The sequence below is a fragment of the Ctenocephalides felis genome, unplaced genomic scaffold (genome assembly GCF_003426905.1).
Source record: "Ctenocephalides felis isolate EL2017-DRISC unplaced genomic scaffold, ASM342690v1 CF-g0.4_SCAFFOLD_01170, whole genome shotgun sequence".
Lineage (NCBI taxonomy): Eukaryota > Metazoa > Arthropoda > Insecta > Siphonaptera > Pulicidae > Ctenocephalides > Ctenocephalides felis.
The window spans coordinates 59,452,426-59,468,956 of NW_020537324.1; the positions used below are offsets into that span (position 1 = coordinate 59,452,426).

At 29.3% G+C, this 16,531-nt stretch overlaps 2 protein-coding genes and 1 long non-coding RNA gene across 3 annotated transcripts; 2 read left to right on the forward strand and 1 right to left on the reverse strand.

Annotated features, from left to right (window-relative positions):
• The first annotated feature begins 1,845 nt into the window (after positions 1-1,845).
• On the forward strand, positions 1,846-3,984 carry LOC113368329. The gene is made up of 3 exons (XM_026609880.1): positions 1,846-2,283; positions 2,355-3,051; positions 3,722-3,984. Exons 1-3 carry the CDS (start codon positions 2,187-2,189, stop codon positions 3,948-3,950), a joined length of 1,023 nt encoding a protein of 340 aa, XP_026465665.1. The 5' UTR covers positions 1,846-2,186; the 3' UTR covers positions 3,951-3,984.
• Positions 3,985-4,122: 138 nt separating this feature from the next.
• Positions 4,123-15,894, reverse strand: LOC113367455 (26S proteasome non-ATPase regulatory subunit 6-like). The gene is made up of 7 exons (XM_026609063.1): positions 15,742-15,894; positions 14,427-14,578; positions 13,881-14,061; positions 10,447-10,609; positions 8,240-8,421; positions 4,413-4,588; positions 4,123-4,297 (listed from the first exon to the last, which is right to left on the reverse strand). Exons 1-7 carry the CDS (start codon positions 15,892-15,894, stop codon positions 4,123-4,125), a joined length of 1,182 nt encoding a protein of 393 aa, XP_026464848.1.
• LOC113368330 lies at positions 6,230-7,039 on the forward strand. Its single transcript, XR_003366383.1, has 3 exons — positions 6,230-6,302; positions 6,394-6,629; positions 6,732-7,039. It is a non-coding gene; the product is annotated as an uncharacterized LOC113368330 (long non-coding RNA).
• Positions 15,895-16,531: the final 637 nt, after the last annotated feature.

A 16,531-nucleotide genomic window follows, 5' to 3' on the forward strand; every position in this document is an offset into this window, starting at 1 on the left:
AACGATATTTTTTACAAAAATATTAATACGGCATCATTATGCAATGTTTTAACTTGAAGTAACAAAAATTTCAGAAAAAATAATTTAATATTCTCAAAGTTATAGCTGTTTTTGTTGACCCTGTTTCAAAAAACGGTCCTGGCGGTGACCATCATAACTCCTTAGAGATTCATCCAAAATCAATCAAATAAAAAAAAAATAGTTTTATAAATAGATAATCTTGGGCCTGATCAATTTTTCTTTTTTTTTGCAAAAATTAACAAAATGGCAGCATCAGAAAAAAAAATCTAGATTTTTGGGTAAAAAATCAACAGTTAATTGGTGTTAAAAAATTGAAATTTTTGAAAAAATAATTCAGGACCGAATTTATTATGTATTGTAAAAGCTGTATAAATTTCATAAAAATTTACTAAGCGGTTTTTGAGTTACAGTGGTCACCGTTTCAAAAAACATAGTTTTGAGAAAAACGCGTTTAAAGTTTCACATTGGATTTACGTACAGAAATTCGAATTATTGAATTACTTAAACCGAGTCATCTATTTCTGGGCCATATAATAGTTCATCGGTCATTGTGCAAGTTTCCAAAATTTCCATTTGCTGTTGCCCACAAAGCATTCTGGCCTCCAGAGTGTTCTCGTTGGCGCGCTGTTATACCCACAATTAGATCCTAGGGTATCCATAATCAATAATAATGATTATGTATATGTATTCAGCAATTTGTAGTATAGTAGAACTAGTATTCACGGTTTTTAGGCATATTTTTTACGCTAGTTGGTTGAAGCTTTTAATTTTTTCTGATTATGGATTCAATTTTGAGCTACACATCTTGAAAGTAAATTATCATTGCTGAGATAGTCGTAAATCGGTTTAAAAGCATTTAAAACATCAGGAGGCGAGGGAGAATAATCTTGAGCATAAGAATCGAGCTCTCCTCTTGCGTCAGCGCGCTGGTTAGAGTCCAATAACTCAAAAAGGCTCAACTTGAAATTTTCAGAGAACATTTTCAAGATATTACACTTAATGAAAATGCAAAAAAATAAAAATCGATTTTTCAAAAATTTCAAGTACCTCTAACCCCTTAAGGCACGATGCCATGCACCCCACTAGTTGAAATCATAATTTATGAAATATCTTATTGTATAGTACTTGTAAAGAGGCTACCATCTTGTCTAGGATATAGGGGGTCACAGCCAATGAGAGCGTAAATTTTATTTGAATTTTTATTAACAATTTTGGAAAAAGTGACAAATAGATAAATTTAATGGTCAAATATTTATCTAAATTTTATGCATTTTTTTTTAATTTTTGAGAAAACTTCTCGAGGGCATATTGGAATCCGCGAATAACGAAATTTTTAGCCGCGAATATAGAAATTGGGTCAGATTGGCCGCTAATAGCGAAAACGCGACAGTAGAAGTTCCTTATTTGCGCCTAAACTATAGTAAAATTAATTTATTTCCAAGAGGATTGAAGAGACAATATTTGATCCTTCTTTTTCGGAAATAAAAAAAAACAAATTTCAATTGATCGATGATAGGGCAGCATTTTTTGTCAGTGCCCTTGGACGGCAGAAACTTAAATAGCGGCCCTGCATAAAATGAATATTGTTTGCTTAGAACTGCGCGTAATATCTACATTAAAATATAAAGTAAATAATAATTGTTATCATATGCAGAAATAGTACAACAATGCTAGACAAACAACAAACATTTTAACTCATTAAGATCAAATTACGCTGTCTATAGTAAAACAATCTATTCCGCAGCAATAAACATCTACAGCTGTTCTATTGTTTACATACAAAATGTTGTGCACTTGATTAGATTTAGGTTAGGTTACCGCATGTCTAAATTAACTTCGTGCTTTCCATACATTCCGCATTAATATTCATTAAATTTTATGCAATGTTTAAATTTAATTCATTCATATTAAACGGTTTAATAAATTCTGCAATGTTTAATGTTTGATCAAACGGTCAAAGTCTTTTTTTGTCTGACGTATCCAGCGACGATGCGTCACATTTGTGTTGTTATTGAGGCGAACGAGTCCGAGAACGAGACGTACGATTCGCATGTTTTTATTTGCGTCGCTAATTTATTTAATACGAGCCGAGCGAAGCTTCATCGAACACGTCCATGTTAGTTCTCTAATATAATTTATCAATTGTAATATAGAATATATGTGCGATGGCTCTTTTACTTAAAAATTGTGTTAAAACTAGTCTGTGCTACTCGAACAGTGTGCGATCCTTATCATCTTTACATAACGGACCTATGCTTCCAAGTAAGTATACCTCAAAATAATATACATCATTTTTAATAAACCAGAGTTATCAAATTTTATTCTATTTGCAGATGATAAGCAGTCCTCTTCCTTGCACATGACTGCAAAAGTCCAGTACCCACAAGCTCAGCCAATTCCTCTACCAAATAACATCAACAATGACACTTCACATTTCTCTCCACAACGAGCAAGAGATTTAACCGGTCCAGTAATTAGCACCCACCAATCCTTAAGTTCCAATGTGAACTACAAAATAGATATAACCGCTGAAGTAGACTCCTATTCTCAATGTTATGATTGCAATGGAGCTGTCAGCCTCAATTCTTCCATGCAATCGAATGTTCCAAGTCCTTTCAGTGGCAGTGCAGACCATTACATGCACCTGAACATGCCTGGTGGCCAGTGGGAACAGTGGAGCAAATATGTATCGAACGATTTACAATGCAGTCATTATACAAACCTAAGGCAGCAGATTCGAAGCAATGATGATAAAACAAAAGGTACTGCATTCTTTTCACAGAAAGAAGTTTTGTGGAACCCCATGGGTTCACATAATCGTTATATGCATACTAAGAGTAGGATTGTTAAGACATCAGATACTAACATTTTACAAAAACAAATATCCAATGATGCCGAGAAGGAAATACAGCCGGTGTCTAAAAGAGAATATTTGAAAAGAGCTATTAAACAATATGGGTCGACAGTAATCATATTCCATATTTCACATTCATTGCTATCTCTTGGACTTTTTTATCTGTTAATATCTAGGTATGTTTATTGCCCTTACTGATTTTATAAATCTGACAGTTATATTTTATCCTAGATAAACAGATTTTATATTTATTGTTTTGTTTATTATCAAAATTTCAAGTGTTTATATCAACTATTAAATAAATCACTGTATATTTTGGTGGGATAAAGCACGATGTAGGTAGTATTATTGTTATATCAAATATTTCAATGATTTCGGTTCATATCATATATAGAAATATATATTTATATACTTCTTAGACATAGCCAAAATATTTTGCTTTTTATATTCTTTATTTTGAACCAATCAAAGCATCTTGCACAGATAAAAAGACCATAAAAGCACTTCATATAATCATTTAAAACCAGTGCTAATAGTGATTACTTCACCACATTTTTTTATCTCTTTGCATTTTCTCTCATTTCAATCAAATGAATAATTTTCTTGCACTTTTGGTTTTTTTTAATTTTGATCTAAACTCTCCATTAATAATATATTAATTTAAAATAAACAATATATCATTTTTGAAAAATCAAGTTATATTATTCTGCTTGTAGTCACATGTTGCACATTAGATTTTTGGTGATGCTATATTATAATTTTGTTACTAACATGTGTTTAATTATATTTTATTACATATAGTCACATCGAGTTGAATAAAATTTTTATATAAAAACATTTTTTTAGTGGCTTAGATGTTGCATACATATTAAGCAAGATGGGATTAGAACAACACATTGAAAAGCTTGCTGGAGCAGGAACATTTGTAGCAGCATATGCAGTAAATAAATTATTGGCGCCTGTTCGAATAAGTTTAACACTAGCCTGTACACCATTTATTGTAAAGTACTTGAGGAGTATTGGTTTTATAAAACCTCAAAGTGATAACAGTCAAGGTGGATCGCAATCAAAATAAATATAAAGTTTATCTATAATTTTATACTAAACTTAATGGCTATGGTATTTATGTAATATGTAAGACTTTTTATATTATATACAAATACAAATAACGAAATTAATATTGTAATGTAATAACATTTATTGTAATATATTTATATAAAGATAACATTATAAAGTAAATTTTATTTTTAAAAGTCCACAATGCGTGCAAGTTTCTTTATGCGATTTAGCAATAAATCGCCTTTGCGAATAGCTTCTTGATACATCTGCGTTTTCTCTGCATCTACTTGATCACAAATTGGTCTTACGAAACATCCTGCCACTTTATCAATTTTCACAGGAAGACGACCTGCTGTGATCAGTCTAAACAAATAATAGTTATAAATTTATTATTTGCTGTACAAAGTACAAAATAGTTCAGTAAATGTTTTCCTCCTTTCTCATTTTCATTTTTAAGTTTGCAAGTAACTTTATATACCTGGCAATTTCATTTTCTAAAGTTTCCGCGTCCATATTAAATGTCTGAGCCATAGCATCAATTTTCAAACTTCGATAAGCAGTCAGTTGCTGAGCAAACGCTTTCAATTGCATTTCATGTCTGTAATAATTGGCGTGTGCATGGAGCAATGGATCTAATGTTATCATTTCGAACACCTAAATTGAATGTAATAAAAGAATTTAAAAAATGCCATTAAGAAAAGCTTGTCGAGGAACATTTATATAACTTTCAGTAACCTTGAATGATTTTCTGCATTGCTATAATTAAAACAATGGCAGTGATTACACTTACTGTATATTTCAAGGTTTTTGTTTATATGACTATATTCAAATCTTTTAATAGCATTCATTAAATTGAAATCTGTTTTCGATGATTACTATTTTTTGTTGATTGCTTATTATCAATTAAAATGTGGATAGTTATGATAACAGTGCTTCGATATCTTAAATAACAAATACAATTTAAAATCACATATAATTAAATTTAAAATTATTTCAATTAAACTGAATTTTTTTACTTTCCGTAGGATAAGTTTTAATAATAGCACAAAAATCGAAAATGAAAATTTTTATATATTTTTACGTTTCAAAGGTTTCTGAACAGTTTGGCGTACCTTAGAAAAAATGGATGTATGTGTGTGCGGATACAAATTTTCGTCGACGATTTCGGGAACACCGAACCGATTTGAATAATTCAAAAAACATTCGATTCGTATTGATAAGGAGGCGTGTTGATTAGTTTTCAGGGTTCTGAAGATACGGGGCAAAAAGTGCCAAAAACGGAACTCAGATTTTAGAGAACAGAGCGTCCGATTTTATTAATTCAAAAAACATTTTACTTGTATTGGCAAGATGAAGAACTGATTAAATTTTTGGGAAGGGAAGTCCAGTGGTTATGGACTCTAAATAAAAATGAGTTAAAAAAATGTCATTTGGCGGTCAAAAATGTTTATTGGACATATGTACATCAAATTATCACCCAGTAAGCACGTGATGTTGCAGTAATATTCTATATAAATCCCTGCTAACATCCCCGCTGTGACAATAAACCAATGTGGTGTGGAGTTTGTTTAAAATTGCAATTGTGACATACCGATCGGTCGTTTTTTATGAAGGCTATCAAAAGCTATATTTATATTGAGAGAGAACCGTTACATCAAATTATTTTATGTTTTAGAAATTTTAATAATAATTATACATTTTGTTAACATTTTTAAAGTTTATCCGTTATACAGCGGCGCGGCGCTTACGCGCTTCGGTATTTTTTCTCTGAAATAGCCGCGTAGCATTATTGCTTTGAAAAAAATTCAAAATTTTCAAAAAAATTTCGAGACAAAAAAATTCAAATTTTTCAAAAAAGTCATATTTTTTTAAAAAATCTCAAGTCTTATTTTTTCGAAATTTTTATTTAAAAATAAAATCAAATAAAAAATGAAATTACGTACTAATTATTTTAATCTCTGTTAAAATTATTTCAATTTAATAAATGTTCAAGTATAAATAAATAAAAAAAAAGTATTGCCCGAAATGCTTCTACTGATGGCGCGAGGTTTAAATAGAAATGCTCAAAAATAATTTTTTATCCGCAAATATATATTTTTAATAATCTAAATCATAAACAAAATATTTATCAAAAGATGCTTAGTTCTAATTCTATATGTTGTTTGGAATAAATATCAAATATTAAATGAATAACTTGTGAATTTTGTGAATTTGTTATGTGGTAACACTACTGTGGTACAGGAACAGTAGGATTATCTAGGAGTAAAGATGGCCGGTTGTCAACAAAGAGTGCCTAGACAATATAATAATGAAAGAGTGTTTGTGCGTTATTTTGTTAGTAAACTTAGCATTGAAATAAAATGGAAAAGTAAGTACATCATATATATTACTGTATTAGTTAAACTATATTAATTTATTTAACGTTTACTTAACTTGATATTCGTATGGTATTATGAAAGATACATGAACGATACATCAAATGAAGAGGTTAGAAAAAGCACGCCGCTGTATTGTCATAGAAAAATGATACTGAAGATAGAAATCCAGTCAATTTTACAAGATCAAACACATGATGATATTTGGGATCGTTTCGTGAAGATTGATGGTTCAAAATAATGCATTCGGAGTTAATCTCGCTTGTTAAATTTGTAGATGTATTACAGTCAGTAAAGATGGGGACTTGTCTTTTGAATTTGTAAGTCTCTTGTACTATATATATATATATATATATATATATATATATATATATATATATATAACATTTCCTAATAGATACATATTATGTTCATTCTTTTAGAAAATCTTCATGTATAATGAAGTGCGATGAAACGGTAGTGAGATGAGACAAGTCATATACTTTTTCGCCCTAGGAGCAGATGACAGATCTAAGAAGTTATTTTAGTTAAGACAATATTTGAGGAGCACAATTGTAAATAGGTCAAGACTAGAGAATGATATAGGTTCAGAAATTATATCTGTTCCATGTACAGTAGAAACTCGTTTATCTGGATTTCGGTTATGCAAACTACAAACCACAAGCAATTTATATATACATGCAAATATTCAACTTGTACATACCTTTAGTGCTAAACTTGCCGTTTAGTATATGTATGTAATGTAATCTAAGAAAATATATATGTACATTCGTAAGAAAGTGTTTCTTAATAAACACTATTTTTGTTGTTGTCTATGTATGTACTTGCTATTTTTAATAAATACACAACATAATTCTTAATACATTCGATTATCCGGATTTTTGTTTAGCCAAATGCCTATTGACAACAATTAGTCCTGTAAATCGTTTCTACTGTATAAGTAATCGAGTTTCTACTGTATAAGTAATTCCTCAAATATGTACAAAAATTTGTTATACATAAGATTACACATCATTGTTATTTATTTATATATATATATATATATATATATATATATATATAAAGATTGAGTAATGTGGATCATTATATAAATATAAATTATTATTTTATTCATAATTGTAAATTAGGATTTATGTTATTTATGATTGTTTTAAAGTAGAATTATCTGTAACTGTTTGTCATACCAATTTGTAATCTTTCAATAATATGTAATTCTTATAAATAAATAAATGCTTTTCTAATAAATTGTCTATTAATTCTGTAAAAAAAATATGCTTGCATTTATACTAAAATTGGATATTGCTAAGATGTCGTACGGTAGTCGCGAGAGAGACATCGCGATGCGATGTTGATTCAAGTGTAGAATCCATCTCAATAACACATTCGTGACTACGACGCGGCGATGTCTCATGTCGCCGGCGCGACATCAGTGCGACTATTGCACTGATGTCGCGTGTTTACTGGGCAGATATTTTATAGAGATTTTAATAATGTGTACACATTTTGTGTAAGTTTTTTTGGGTTCCGTACCAAGATTTTTAATTATAGTACGGGAAGTTCTAGCAATTTCAAATCATTCTGAATCGTTTGACACCAAAATTGGAAAAAGTATGTGTCGTGTTTACTTGTAAGCATCTGTATGTGAGCCAAAATTTGACCTTCTCTACGATTTCTCAAAAATAACTACCTCTCGATGTCAACAGTTTAAAAACCATTGAATGAAACTCGTCAGATTTTAATAAAAGTGCAAAAATCCACGTTTTTGGCAAAAATCCTAAACCGAATTTGAAAATGTAACCCTTTCTACTCGGATGCCACCGCTCCGGCAACATAATACGTATTACTTTTGCAATGTGCGAGTAGAAAGGGTTGAAAATTATATAAGGGCTGAAAATTATATAGCTTATCACGGTCATTGTTTATTTTTTACCTGTCCTAAGCATCTCATAAAATCTCCATATCGGCAATCATACAAACTATCAACGTATTCTTTGAGCAAAGGCAGGGAAGTGCAAAGAACTTGCGCGACAGATCCTCCTAAATTGTTCTTTTGTTGAGCCTGTCTGGACAAACTTAGAGCTGACGAAAGTACAGTGTACTGTACAACTGAAGCTAAAATAAAATAATTAATTTAAGATACTATTTTTTATTTATTACTATAAAATATTTTTTCTTTAAATTTTTACTTGAATCATTTATTATGAATAAGTCATTTATTAATTGTTTTGCTATAAGAGATAGGCGATTAGAAGGCAATTACAATAAAATTCTTTATCTAAATCATGTTTTTCATTATTAATCTATTTCAATATTATGAATTCGGTATTCGTATTTAGAAGTAGATTTAAACATCGCGGTATTGTCGCCGTTATATTGTTTAACTTTTAATTCACATTCTTTAATTTATAACATTGATAAATTCAAGTGCATGATTAATGTTATTACTAGTTATCGGGTATTGTTCAAAATATTTATAGTCTTTCAATATTATATAAATATAGTAGTAGAGCAATTCTGATTTAAAATGTGCATTCCTGGAACGCGATAAATAAGTCATTGGTTTCTGAAATATTTGTTGAACCTTTAATTTTCTTGAGCTATCAAGAAAAGAAAGCATTAAGACACGCCGGATAATATTGAAGTACTGATATCTGAAATTTGTAAATTTATGTATTTATTCGATACTTTTTGATAAAAAAAATCGATTTACTAATTTTAAGTTTGCGATATTTCAACTCATTTTGAATTGGCATCTTAATCGAAAAAACTACACGTGTTAAGTGGGCTAAAATTTAACAAAACTATTAAAAGCCATTTAATGAAACATAAGATAATTGATTAGTTTCGCGAGACGATCAGCTAAGCCTTTTCTTCAAAATTAGCAGATACGTACAAAATAATTCGATATTGTTTTGGTCAAAAATTATTAACCGATGTTGCGAATTCAAAAATGATTCGAAAGTTCCATTTAGAATCGATTAGGTCAGTTTAGAATCGTGCTGATTAGTTTTTGGTAAATATGGACTTTCATTTTAATTAATGGTTGAATTCCTTTTGACGATTTTGATTAATTATTTGTATGATTATAGAGTTTAGAGTCTAAACTAAAATATTATAGGCTTACGAAAAGTGCTTTATATAATGATTCATCAAAGTTTGGAATAATGGGCCGAATCTACAAAAGTGGGACTTTAGTTTTATTTTATTATTAAACATTTAATTAAATCAATTACATATATTATAAATTTGTTTGAAAGATGTTAATTGGATTGAAATGAATTAATTTTTGAGACAAATAGTTGAAAATTTAATCTAAATCTAATCGTTACTAATTTAGTCGATTATTTACTGCCACTTACGCTTAGTGATCAATTCAATACAATTTGCTTGTTAACACGTTTGCAGACGTGAATGCTATAGCATTCAAATTTTAAAATCAATTATTTTGAATTTAATTTCATTTTACCTTACGTTTTTGTAATTTTTATACCTGACAAGGTAATGACTGATTCTTCAGGTATTTTCGTATTATCTCAGTTAGCTTTTCCAGTAGTCCCTAATTAGCTTGGAAAAGCCCCTTTTTGCTGAAACTTTTACTATCTGATAGATTTGTAAAAAAAATAAGCGCTTTATGGCCGCATGTAATCTAATAAATTTGATTTTTAATACTAGAACGGTATCTGCACGCCTCCGAGGCGTACATGCGGCCAAGTATGAATGGTGATGGTACTTTTGTTATGAAAATTTTGAAAAAATGAAAAGACTATTTATTACTAAACCAGAGTTTTATAGTTTCTAAAATAACCTTTGATGATATCATAAAGCATACAATGACGAAACACGAGAAAAAAGTTACTTGTTAAGCACAATACCGTTTTAGGTTTAAACATATTTGTAATATTATATCAAAATACGAATATTATCGATCGTAAGAATCTCATATTTTTGCATCGTGACATTTACCAGTTCGTATTTATGGAACGTTGTTAACTCCTAGCGCGAAAAGAAAAGAAAGAAAAGAAACTTCTCGACTCGTGAACGAGCAATTACTTTTATTTCTTGTTCAAAGAGACAGCAAATGATGTCACCAAAGATTGTTGTATGTATGGCGAAATTTGAATTCAAATATTAATTTACCAAAGTCCAAGAGCTCGTAGCATTCGAATGTCGGCAGACAGTCGATGAGGAGCGTTGTGGCTTCATCAAATTTTCGGATACTGAGCAAGTATAATGCTTCGTACACGGACAGACGGTTGCGGGATGTCCAATCGGTCGTTGTAGTCTCCACAATGTCTCGAGCCTGATAAATTGAATTTAATTTATTCTTCAATAAAATGATAGAGGGAGATCGAGAGATATTGAGTTGATAAATTATAAATTTTGACTTGAAGAAAGATTGTCACTCTTGTAGAGACAAAGATTGAATATAAAGTTATTCTCTGTTAAGAGTTCAAACATCTTTTATTTCCTCACATTGAGTTTCTAAATTTACATTTTCACACTCTTTACAAGAAATGTGTCTAATATAATAATATATAAGGAAAGTATGGATAAAATGGTATACATGGACAGAATGACACTGCGGCATTATTTAAAATTTGTCTAGTTTTATTAACGTTTCCGTGTCCGTATGATATGAAGAAAGCCATGATAACAATCAGGTCAGATGTTGAGCGTCATTGTCACAGTTTTTTTGCAGTAATCAGTACAGACGTGTGAACTTAACTTCCTATAGGGTAAAGCTATCGTAATCGTCCGAAAATCGAATTTGAAAATTTTTACAATTCTTCACGTTTTGAAGGTTTGTGAATATTTTGGCATACCTTAGAAAAAAAACGATGTGTGTGTATGTATGTATGAATACAATTTTTCGTGCACGTTTTCGGGCGCAAGGATCAACCGATTTCAATGGTTCAAAAAATATTTGATTCCTATTAATAGGGAGATGTGCTGATTAGTTTTTGGCAAAGGTCGGTCCAGTCGTTTTGGCGTTACGGAGTAAAGAGTGCCAAAAATAAAAATCGAGTTTTTGAGAGAACGGTGCATCCGATTTGAATGATCCAAAAACAATTCAATTTGTAATTATGGGGATAAGTGGTTATTAGTTTTTGGCAATGGCAGGTCCAGCCGTTTCGGAGATATAAAGCTAAATGTTCAAGAAATGACAGTGCCAGAGAGAAAGAATCCAATTTGAATGATTCAAAAAGCTTTCTGTTTGTGTTGACTAAACGATCGTTTTTGGGAAAAGAAAAAAAAATCATTATTTTAAATTTTCAAAAAAAAATTAATGTCGAAAATTTTCAGATTTTTAAAATTTTAATTCGGTACGAGAAGTTCCAGCAATTTTCCTCAAGACGCGATGCCATACACCACAAGTTTTGAGGTTGTTTTTCTTATGGTTTTTAGGGATCTATTTATTGATATTCGTAATTATTTCAATTAAAATCAATTAACTTATGCCAGTACTAGCGATTTCGATGATCAATTTTATTGCAGTAATCAAATTTTTGGTGCATTAAAATACCATGCCATTTTGTCCGTTCTTCCCCTATCACCACAATAGTTCATAGAAGTTTTAAAGTTTTAATAGCTATTCAATAATAAAATCTGCAATTCGTTTTGTTGTATATTATATATTATCTTCCAAACATAAATGATTATTTTTCATAAATAATTATATACAATAGTTGTATATATATATATATATATATATATATATATATATATATAAATACACTTCTCAAATCAATGGATTGTTCTAGAAATATGCAAAACTATTTAAAAGTATGTAGTCATTTAAAATAATTAAGGCATAATAATGTTCAGTGAGCATACTAAACTTTATATAATTAATATGAATGACTTACTTACAATTAGTGTCAAGGGAAACAGTTAGGTTGACTTTATTCAAGAAGTATAATATTTGCTTTACAAGAAGCTGATAACAATTATCTACTGAATTGGCATTAATCCTATTAACAAGACCAGGAAAACTTCTATTGGAATTTGACAAATACTAGTGGTATGAGTTGACAAATACTAGTGGTATGAGCATAGTAATGAGTTCTTCGTATAGTTTTTTGGATTGTGCCCAAATCATTATAGTCATTTGCCATTATAATGGAGCAATATTATTTTTTTTATTCTCATTAAAATAAATATATTACAGTATATTATAATATGTTGTAATTGATATGTTATAGTAGTTGGATTATAGTAATAAATTATTTTATATAAATGGATTTCCTAAACTGCATCCAAATAAGTTTATTGACTCATTAGAATTGACCTTCTAGTTCTAGAAGCAAGTAGTAATGATTCAAGTGTATAATAGAAATTTCGTCTTACAATATGCTAATTAGATTCAAACGTTTATTGTGATAGCTTTTTTATACGCGGTGAAGGTCATTTTATTTGCAATTTCTGGTTTGAACCGGACCAACTTGCTTAGTGAGTTGAATTCAAAATAAACAAATCAATTGAATTAAAATGAGCATCAAATTAGATTCAACCAAACAAGAAAAATATACGGCACGATTCCACTATTGTAAATTAGTTATTTGCATTTTAATCGAACTTTATTGTTGATGAAACAATTTCCAAATATGGTGTAAACTATAGCAGCTTTATTTGTTTGTGTACAATTCTATAACAACATTTAATATTTAAAAATATTTTTTTTATTATTATTGAAAAGCCATTAGAACTTAAAAGCTCTATAAGTTATTGTGATAATTTGACTTAACTAAGTACGTCGGTTTTATAGATGGCAACCCAAATAGTTGTCCTATTTCCATGTGAATGATTTTTATTCTTACAATTTTTTAATATTGATGTTTTTTTGGGTGTGCACCAATACCCGAGCTATTTTTACTTGGAAACATACTCTTATCTATACTTCTAAGAAAACACCGTTGTTACTACGGCTTGGCATCAGGCTGCCCAAAGCGAGACTTCTAATTTAAATGCCATAGCTCTCACCACTAATCAACGGGGGAGCCCTTTTAAACATATTTGGCACTATTATTCAGGCACACAAATTAAGATAAGCCTGCCAACTTATCATAAATTGGTTCTGAATGTATTATTGTTAGATTGATTGAGAATAATGGGCCGATTCTGCCGCACAACAGACCAATGTTACGCTCCAACTTCCATACATTATGCTACTGAATCATACTGAATACTGTCAAAATGTCATGTACTTTCTGTGCATTCAAGCGTTTTACACATAAACTGCAAAGTCACTTGTATGTTATGAAGCTGGGTCAGAGAGATCATGTTATCTAAGATCGTTTTTTTGACATTTGTGCGGTTTCTAGGTTAGGTTTTCTATCTGACAACCTGAAAAAAACGCCTGACTGCGCAGCAACCACATGGCTTTTATCAATATTTAGTATGGCAAGTTCTTCATAACATAGCCTTGCCATAACATTGGCTTGTTGTGCAGCAGAATCGGTCCATAAGTTTTATAATTACATATAAATAATTTGAAATTATATTTTACAACATTCTTATATAATATTCATTTAATATATGATATTTATTATGAATTATAAGGTGATACTCACCTTCTTAACGGCGTCTCTCATTCCAATGAGATTGGCATCATCGAAAAATGATAAACGGAAAAGTCTTAGCATCAATTCAAATTTTTGTCTGGCAGAGAATATTTCTTTAGGATCATTTAGTTTGTTATTGATAAATTCAGTTGCGGCAAGTACATCTCCAATAGAACATAGGTATTCCAATCTAGAAAAAATAAATAATATTTGTAGAATTCAAATTAGAGAATGCTATTCTTTTAGTCTTTTGGCTACTTAAAACTAGTTCAAAGGACTTATATTGGACTGAGAGATTCAGATTTTCACAAATTTTGCAGCTTTTTTAATTTTATATTTTTTATATTTTATCTTTTAAATAATAGCTATATATAGGAGGTAAAAATTGTACAACCGTTTTCAATATATTTACCAGTAATTTTTCAAAAAAATAATTTAATCGTTTGATTAAATACTTGTTTTTTATTGCACAACTGAATTTTATCTTCAAAAAATAAGTCTATCAATAAAGCGTTCTGAAATTCAAAATTTAGTTCTTAATAAAATTTTAATTACCTATCTTGCCACAGTTTTGGCCCAACATCTTCTTCAATAGAGACTGCTGAAGCTTGTTCTTCTTCAATCATTTCATTTAAAGTTTTCTCATTTATTTGCGACATTTCTTCTATTAAATCTTCCCTGAGGTCCCATCCTAGGTCAGAGCAGACCTAAAACATTAGAAAAAATTAAAGAAAAGAATACGCATTTTAAAATTTAATTTTGCTTTTTAAAAATTTTTATTTTAAATAGCAGATCTTATTTCAGTCTGAAAAAAAAATTATATATTTGAAGTTTTTTTTTAGAAATGTACATTTTAAATAGCAGAGTTTATTTCAGATATCTCTGTTCCACTTAGAATGTATAGGGACCTTTTATTAAGCATTACATATTATAATTTGTTTAATCAATGCCATAGTATATCGAATTAAAAATTATAATAAAAGTAGTCATTTCATGCTTATATATTGTTTTAAAAATTTATAGTTTTCAGCATTATTATAATTCTTTTTTACTAAATGAAAATTTAACATTAAAAATAAAGCGCTGCTATTAGCAAGATCAACCATGGTTTATTTACAACAAAATGCTATAATCAAGAAAAAATATAAATTTATTGCAATTGGTAATAGTTGCAAACATTTTCTATACCTTTTTCTCGAGATGGATCGTTATATAAAAACACAAAAGCATTTGTGCAATATGTAGAAGTAGCCATTTTAATTAGTTTGGGCATAATAATCTTTAATGAGTTTACTAAATTTAATTTGTAATTACTGTGACTGACTACTAACTTATAAATTAGTGTCAAGGGAAACAGTTCACTAGATATTGTTCCAAGTATTATTGATATTTGTTTAAAAGGAACTGATACTAGTTATCTACTGAATTGGCATTATTTCTATTAATTTTAACATGATCAGAGATTAGATTCATAATCAACACCAGAAATGTAAGAACTTGCAGGTTTATATTTTAGTTTAAGCTTTTTTAATACTAATTAATACAAAGTTTTATAGTTTATATGATTTTTTTAACTTAGTGATTTTTTAACATGTAAAACGAAGCGCTGCTATAACAAAATGACATTGTTAATCTAGTTTCAAAATTTAAAATATATTAATTTGTTGACCAATGCGCCCATGAATTAACAAATTTTACCATGATTTTCAACTGTCATTTCTACATAAAAAAAGCTCTGCTGCAAGCAAGATGAAATTATTAAATATAATATTTTGTTGCCCAGGGACCCCATGGGCTATTAACATTTTCTTTAAACATTTGTATCCAAAATTCTGCTCTATAAAAGATATACTTCAAAAAAAATTCTAACCTTTCTATAATATGGCGTCATATTACCAGCAATTATTCCTGATAACAGTTTCTCTTTCAAACTTGCATCAGTATCCTGCGTGAGCGAAAGTTTGAATTTAATATGTGGAAGCTTCATATACTCCGGAGTGGCGGTTTCGTGATCTAATTCCATTTTTAATTTGTGTTAATTTTAAAGGTTTTTAATTTTGTTACATCAATCGAATATTGCTTATTGAGTTCATTTATTTTGTTCGGTTTTCATTTGTTTTCCACGATATTGTTATTAACATAAGCTCACCAAAAAATTAATAGAGATTGGAACTGTTTATCACTAGCGCCGCGACGCGGACTGCTTTTGAAACAACTTCGTTAGAATTTAAAATTTAAAATTGTTAGGCTTTGAAAATGAAATGAATTTAACTATATATAATAGCATTAAATGTTTTTATAAAATTAACAATTTATCAGTTACTTATACGTGATAAAGATTAATAATTTAAAGTTGCTTATACACGATACAAGCACTAACATTATTTTTTTACCAATTTTTTTAAAGTGTATCGCATTTATAAACTTCTACAAATAAAGAAAATGAATCACGAAATTTACAATGTTAAAAATTTTAATATTTTAAATATATAATCATCGTCAACAGAGCATTTTCTTTTTTTTTATTCATATTTAAATTACAATCTTTCTTATAATTAAAAGATATCCGGTAATTAATCTGAGACTTAACAAAGCTATAAAGTTTTTAGAAAACTACCCATTGATAAGTTTTCTAATTTATGAAAATGTGTGCTAAGTTT

Coding starts and splice junctions, on each gene's coding strand:
- LOC113368329 (XM_026609880.1), top strand. CDS start 2,187: ATGGCTCTTTTACTTAAAAATTGTGTTAAAACTAGTCTGTGCTACTCG. Junction 2,284..2,354: donor TAACGGACCTATGCTTCCAA/GTAAGTATACCT, acceptor TTCTATTTGCAG/ATGATAAGCAGTCCTCTTCC. Junction 3,052..3,721: donor TTTTATCTGTTAATATCTAG/GTATGTTTATTG, acceptor ACATTTTTTTAG/TGGCTTAGATGTTGCATACA.
- LOC113367455 (XM_026609063.1), bottom strand. CDS start 15,894: ATGGAATTAGATCACGAAACCGCCACTCCGGAGTATATGAAGCTTCCA. Junction 4,589..8,239: donor TTATGAGATGCTTAGGACAG/GTAAAAAATAAA, acceptor CATTCAATTTAG/GTGTTCGAAATGATAACATT. Junction 4,298..4,412: donor TTAGAAAATGAAATTGCCAG/GTATATAAAGTT, acceptor TTATTTGTTTAG/ACTGATCACAGCAGGTCGTC.